Source organism: Sapajus apella, unplaced genomic scaffold (assembly GCF_009761245.1).
Source record: "Sapajus apella isolate SASKATOON/1434 unplaced genomic scaffold, GSC_monkey_1.0 scaffold58, whole genome shotgun sequence".
Lineage (NCBI taxonomy): Eukaryota > Metazoa > Chordata > Mammalia > Primates > Cebidae > Sapajus > Sapajus apella.
The window spans coordinates 4731552-4738752 of NW_022436998.1; the positions used below are offsets into that span (position 1 = coordinate 4731552).

Genomic DNA, 7201 nt, shown 5'->3' on the forward strand with positions numbered 1-7201 from the left:
TCTGACAGACTTTTTTTTTGGCCTTTCTGCTCGACTACACAGGTGTACTAACTCTGCTGACCTTTCATTCCTCCTTTTCTGTTTTCCCTTTACTTGCTGTCCTTCTACTTCTAGGGTAGTCCCTCCTCAGTCTCCAATCCGAGCTCATCCTCTTTCCTACCACTACATAGTTAAGTTTCTTAGCACTCTGTACTAAACCTCTTCTTCCCACAATGCACTGTGTCCAGGGAGTCTCATCCATTCCCATGATTTCAATTATTCACTGCAGGTGACCACTTCCAAAGAAACATCTTTAATTGGGATCACTCTTCTGAAGGCCACATCTGTTTGTTTGTTTGTTTGAAATGAAGTCTGGCTCTGTTGCCCAGGCTGGAGTGCAGTGGTGTGATCTCACTGTAACCTCTGCCTCTCCAGCTCAAGTGATTCTCCTGCCTCAGACTCCCGAGTAGCTCAGATTACAGGCGCCCACCACCACACCCTGCTAATTTTTGAATTTTTGGTAGAGATGGGGTTTTACCACATCCATCAGGCCAGTCTTGAATTCCTGACCTCAAGTGACTACCTGCCTAGGCCTCCCAAAATGCTGGGATTACGGGCATGAGCCACCATGCACATCTTTTTTAACGGGCTACTTTGAAACTCTCATAGTAACTCATCATGATTCCCCCAAACCTGCTTGTTTTGTATGGCCCATCTCAGGAAATGATACCATTATCTACCTACCTGGCTGCTCAGGCCACCTAAGGAGTGAGTAATCATCATCCAATTAACCAACAAATCCCATCAATTCTCCCTCCTGGAGCCTCTTAAGTCCCCTCCTTAACTCCTTCTAATTCATACTCTGTAATTCAAACGTCATAATTTTACTCCCTTTGTTAAAACATTCAGGGGCTTCCAACTGCTGTTGGAATCCTCACCCAGGCTTATGTCCCTAACCTCATCCCATGTAACTGGCTCGCTAAACTTAGCCCTATTGGTTTTGTTTCACTTCCCAGAAAATACCTTGGCTTCAATATGCATAATCCATTCTATCTGGGAACACTTGCTCCTTGCTTGTCACCTATATAACATTTACTGATTCTTCTGTCTCCCAGCTTCAATATCAACTTACTCAGGTTACATACTCCCAGAGCACCATTTGTAATTATTATTTGTTCAGTGCTTATCTTGCCATTTAAACTTTAAGCTTTGTAAGTTCAAGGATTGAGCTCATATTATTCATGGCAATAACCCCCAGCACCTACCTTAAGTCTGGGGCATGTGAGTTTAACGAATAACAGTTGCCAAGGGATTCTTTAATTGTGGTATCATTACACATGTGCCACCAGTAAGTAGAATAGACATGTTACACTGTGTGAATTCTGAGGACAAGGAGAGTAGGCAGGTGTCATGGTTTAGAGGGGGTGAGGGAAAATGTAAAAATAGGGTAAGAAAAAATGCAACATTGTTCAACATTAATCAGTACAACTTACAAAGCTAAAAGGAGAGAGGAAACATAATTAACTCACCAAAACATTGCAGTGAGATGGATCGGACACAATAATTGTCAATCTAGTTAAAATTTTAATTGGTCTTGATTTTCCCTATTTAAAAAAAAACATGCTGTCAAAGAAGCACAAAAGATAACTGACTGATTTTCCTTTTTACCCACAGAAAGTATTCATTAAAAGGTACTGGCTATAAGGGATAGTGAAGATAAATAAAACCCAGTCCTTGTTCTCTAGGAATTTACAATACAGCCACAGAAAGAGATGTATGTATCTTAAACTATACAATAATTTAAAAGTCATAGGACTTCAGGAAAGAAGATCATCATAGTACTGAATTAATGGTAAAAGAATGTTTCCTGAAGAGCTGAGCCTTGAGGAAAATGTAAGACTGGTAGGCAGAGTAAGGTACAACTCCAGTTAGAGAATAGCACACATAATTAGGTATCTTTTAACTGAATAAATAGATATTATGCTTCTTAAACAACAAAACACCTACCTGTACAATTGGCAAAGTTGTGAAGAGTTCAGAAACAGCTATTGGTTTTTCAATTTCCTAAAACAAACGATAAATAGTCATCACAGATTGTATACATCAATAGCACAGGCATAATGGAAAAATTACAAGGGGAATCTCAGAAAAAAAATGCATTTTTTTTTAAAAGCTAGGTGATTTCTGGTTTTCAAAAAGGCTTTTAAAATTATTTTTAAAGAGAAAGTTAAATAGAGAAGGAACTGCAAACATCAGTGAATAGGAAGAATGAAAACTAATTTTTAGACTGAAATAATCTATAGGATACAGTTGTTGGCCTAAAGAGAAATACACACTTACTAGTAATGTTTAAGAGAGAAACTAGTTAATAAGTCCATGACAATAAAATTAAAAAGACAATATTTTTATTACAGTCCAGCCAACAATGCACTTTTTAAACAGTGAAAGTAACTTAATTTCAAATCAACTTTAAGAATCCTGAACACTATGTCATAGTACCTCATAAATATCTTGATTGTTTGTATAAATATGCATCAGCTCAACTGTTAACATATAAAATAGGAAAGTAATAGTATATAAAGGAGTGCATTTAAGAAATATTCTAATCTGTAGCTCCCAAATTACCAATATAAACAGGTTACAAATATTTATGAACTTAACTTCAGAAATATTATTTTACCTGTTTCTTTTCCTTAAAGTCAATGACATGATTGATGGCAACAACTGAATAGCCAACTGAAAAGAAAAATTGAACACTTTTGTTAAAGATAACAACCTATCCTTCCTGTACACACAGGTCCATCCTGATTCTAGATGTCAAGAGCAGGAGGCCATTTGAGGAATGGTTATGAACGTAAACTCTAGCATCAGCCTGCCTGATTTAAAGTCTAGGCACTACCACTTACAAGTTACTTAACGTGAAGTTTCAGGTTCTTCAACTGTCAAATGGTGATAATAACACTTACTTCATATACTTGTCATGAGATATAAATGAAATAATACACATGAGGTGTTTGAGAACAGTGTCTGGCCCATAGGTCTTTTTTTAACCATTACAAATTATTATTAACATGATATTAAAGACTCTTAACTTTGTGCTTCTTTTCAACTATCATTCTCTTTCATGTCCCTGTATTCATTGTCATCCCATCGAGTTCTTACTTTACCACTGTCACTTTTATTCTTGTTCATTTCTTTTGTTTTTTACCCTTCTACTTTTGCCAGAGACTCCTTCCTAAGGAGAAATGGACTGATGACTCCCTCACACCACTGCCCACTTCCCATTTTGAGTGCACACCATCGACAGACTGGGAACTCTTTGAGGTCAAAGGCTTGCTTTATTATCCTTGTGGGTAACACCCCCCATGGCACCGAGGAAGGAGAACTGTGCAGACCTCAGGCACAATTACTGCCTGAAGTATAAGTGCCTCACTGCTTACTATATCTAGCTTATATATATAGTCATACTTAGCTCCATATAATCTTTCTATATAATCATATAACAGATGTAGTTGGAACTGTACTGACACATTTGGTGCTGATTTATACAATCCTTCTGTATAACCATATAGTAGTTTGTAGTAGGAGGAATGCCTAGAGCAGTCACAGAACATAAGCAGTACATGGGAAAACAGCCAGACAAGGACAAGAACCAAAGACCCAGGCGGAGGTGTCCCTGCCTGAAAGGGTACACACAGTATGGCAGACTTGGAGCAAGAGTCTGATAAAGGAGTTGTAGCACCTTGATAAAGGAGTTGTAGCACCTTGCATCCAGTTTCTGTGGAAAGTAGGCCTCAGGCCTGAGATCCTGAAAATAACCAAGGGAGAAGCACCCCTCTGGTGTGACCAGTGACGGCACCTGTACACCCTGTCATTCTTTTCTCACTTGTGTGCTAGCTTAAACCATCCTCCCATAAATATCTTAAGAGAAGAGCACAAGTCTGTCAGCTCCGACTGCATTGGCTTACAGTGTCTTTCTATTAGAAACCCTTTGAAGTCTCTAGCCCCCAGATAAGAAGTGTTGCACAGGCCACCTGTTGCACACAGCCCACCTCCTTGCCTCGGTGACCTAATGGGGGTGGACCCCTTTTCTGTACTCGACCCTCTACTACTGCACACAGCATGGCCCCCTACTGGGCAAGGCTCACCTCTCTGCCCAGGTGACATAATGGGGTGGCCCCCTCACTTGTAACTCACATGATTATTTCACCCTATCACTAAGCCTATAGATGATGACCTCACTTACGACACTTACCCCTGCTTCTGCCTGATAAATACAGACACTTCTGGGCATTCAGGGCCTCGCCTGTCTCTGCTCATAGGTGGTGTGACCCCCGGAGTCCAGCTGCTCTTCTCCAGTTCTTCAGTGTCCTGTCTCTTTACTTCTTGGATCCTGTACCTCAGCACAGCATAAGGGACACCCCATGACCCTGTGGGGCCAACAGCCCTACAATCCTCATCAGTTAGTACTGTTCTGGACATTTGGGCTACCAAAAAAAATCTAAATCATGACTCCCATCTTTAAGTTTTTAAAAATACGAATGGGGATGAAAGGACAGTAATATTAAAATATATATTAATGCCAAACTTAAAACAGTTTGTCCAACTTCCTTTTTCCCTACCTCCCTCAAATATTTACTGAGCAACCATTACTTGACAAGCCCTAAACTGGTGTTGCGTATACAGGATAAATAATACAATCCTGGTCCACAAGTTGGAGAACTAAGGCAAACAGTCAATTAAGCAAGTCATTACATATAAATACATGTTTTTTTATAAGTAAAGATTCTATGGAAGTATATAGCACAATGAAACCTGGTGCAGGAGTCACAAAAGGCTCCCTGGAGTAAGTTACCCTTAAAAACAAAAAAAATCAGAAGTATGCCTGTATTTTGGGCTTCACCTCGTACCCAGTTAATCAAATCAACCAGCCACACCTCCTCCCCTTTATTCTTTACCACACTCCCAAATCTGCTCTCAACTTCCTTGTTATACCCCATTTGGGGTATCTTTTTAGCTACTAAACAATATCCCTACCGTTCTACAGAAATGTCAGCTAGATTCTGTTTCTCTATAAAACTTTTTCCTAGACTACTCCTCATCTGGCAGTTTAGAAATACTTCCCCAGTCAAGCATTAGTGTATTTTAATTTACACAGTATATTTTTGAAGCTTATCACTGGTTTCTTATATCACATCAGAAACTAAGAACGAGGGCTCTGTCTTTCCTATTCTTTGAAAATGTCTACTATTTATTTCCAGACTCATCAAATAGCAGTCCTTTGTCTTTGACTTGTAAGTTGAGGTGACTTTGTCATATGCCATGAATTTCATTTAATTTCTAAACGAAAAACCACTAACAATGTACATATATTACCACACCTCTTTCAAGTGTATTTTAAATTGGGGGAAATTCTCTAAAGAAATCAGTATAACTTTTCTTTTTTGTATCGATTTTTCTAAGGTGTTCAGTTTATTCCACAAGCATTAACTGAGTAACTGGCACGCACCAGTGCCTGCAGAGTAATGTGTTACGCATAGTAAATAAAAGGATAAAACATGGCAATTACCTTCAGAAGCTCATGATTTATTAAAAAATGGGATGGCATCAGGAAAAGCCTCATTGAGTAGGTTATAATTGCAAGTAGCTACACACAGGAAAATTTATTTTACAGGATCAAAGAACATTAACGCTAAATGGCCCATATCATCATGTCTACTTTCCTCTTCCTACTGATTGACAAAGTACCCCAGAGATAATGTTCATTTAGTGGCAGCAGTAGAAAGGGAAAGTCATTTCGTTACGATATTTCATAAAGAGGACAAGAAAAAATGGTGTGATTCATTTTGCCAAGAAGTGGTTGTCATTTCTAGCACCATCTCTGAAGAGTATCAGTAACCAGACCTCACAGTGAGCTGAGAACTGTCTCTGAGATGTTACTGCACGAACCTCTTGATTCTTTTTAATCTCTCTAGCTCCACACCTTACAGTCTAAGGAATAAGAACTGATGACTAACTCCAATAGTGAAAACAGGTTCTCGTCTCTCAAGCCTTTCGCTTCCCTTAGATTTGGGCCATGCTGTCCTCCGCCCCCAATACCCTCTCTCTGTCTAGATAATATTGTTCCAACACTTCCACATCTTCCCCCTCGGGGCCTCCAAGACGCTTCCTGTCCGGGCCCCAAATTCCAGCATTTGTTTAGATACTGTCGTAAGAGTCTGGAAGGGCTGATGGTAACTTAGAAGCTTAGGAGATTGTACACTTGGAGTCCAGATCCGGCTTCTGTCATCTATCAGCTGTAGGCCCCTACGCAAATCCCTCGCCCTCGTTGGACCTCAGTTCCCTCACTGCATGAAAGGAGCGGAACCAAATAACCCCTAGAACCTTCGAGTTTCCCGCGCCAGGTATCAGACCAACACCTCGGCTGTCATCAGTCTCCAGGGACATCCCAGAGACTCCAGGAGACCTGACCGAGACCCATCAGGAAATAGTTCCTCCCGAGTGTGGCCCTATGGTCTGAGTATCATGAGACTTGGCAGGCGCTGCTGCCCGCGAAGCCAGGGCAACTCACGGTGAGCGGCTGTCTCCACCAGCCCGCGCAGAGCCTTCATGTCAGAACCCACTCGCAGGTCCAAATCTGCAAACACCGCCATGCTGAAGTCCCATGACCTCCTGCGCGCGCCAATCTGCGCAGCCGCTGGGCCCGCCCTTCAGGCATGCTGGGAGCTGTAGTTAACCTGCGCAGTCCGTCTCTACCAGCAGCCGACTATTTAGGGATTCGAAGAAACTTACCTGCTTTGCCTTCAAATACCACCAGAATTTGTGTGTTGAAATCAACAGCTACATTTCAATCCCTCTTTGTCGTCTTCTTCATGACAATGTTTGGTTACCCCTGGAGAGGTTCCAGTTCCCCGCTATTCAACACTCCTATAAAATAGCGTAGAAATGAATTCATTCAAAATGCACGCACACGGTATTTAGCGTCTGCTCATGAATCAGACTTCTGCTAAAGGGCAAAAATGCTATTTAAAGATTCCTAAAGAATACGTTTACCTTTCCCTAAAGTCCATTCAGTTGTTTAAAATGGACTTAACGGGAAGAGGGCGTTTGTGTGTGACTGACTCTGGGACTACAAAAGAGAACTACCCCAAGGCGAGGGTCTTTTTACCCAATCAGAACTGTTGATGTCAAAGCCTGCTCTTCTGTTGCAGTTAGCATCTTC

The 7201-nt window shown here is 40.9% G+C and overlaps 1 protein-coding gene across 1 annotated transcript in view; it reads right to left on the reverse strand.

Annotated features, from left to right (window-relative positions):
* Positions 1-6668, reverse strand: part of RPP30 (ribonuclease P/MRP subunit p30) — a 29969-nt gene extending 23301 nt beyond the window's left edge. The window contains exons 1-4 of the mRNA XM_032245564.1: positions 6551-6668; positions 2660-2715; positions 1987-2043; positions 1509-1583 (exon numbers count right to left, since the gene is read on the reverse strand). Of these exons, the coding sequence (XP_032101455.1) occupies positions 1509-1583; positions 1987-2043; positions 2660-2715; positions 6551-6632 (270 nt within the window). The 5' untranslated portion in view covers positions 6633-6668. The remainder of the gene's footprint in view (positions 1-1508; positions 1584-1986; positions 2044-2659; positions 2716-6550) is intronic.
* Between the last annotated feature and the right edge of the window lie 533 nt (positions 6669-7201).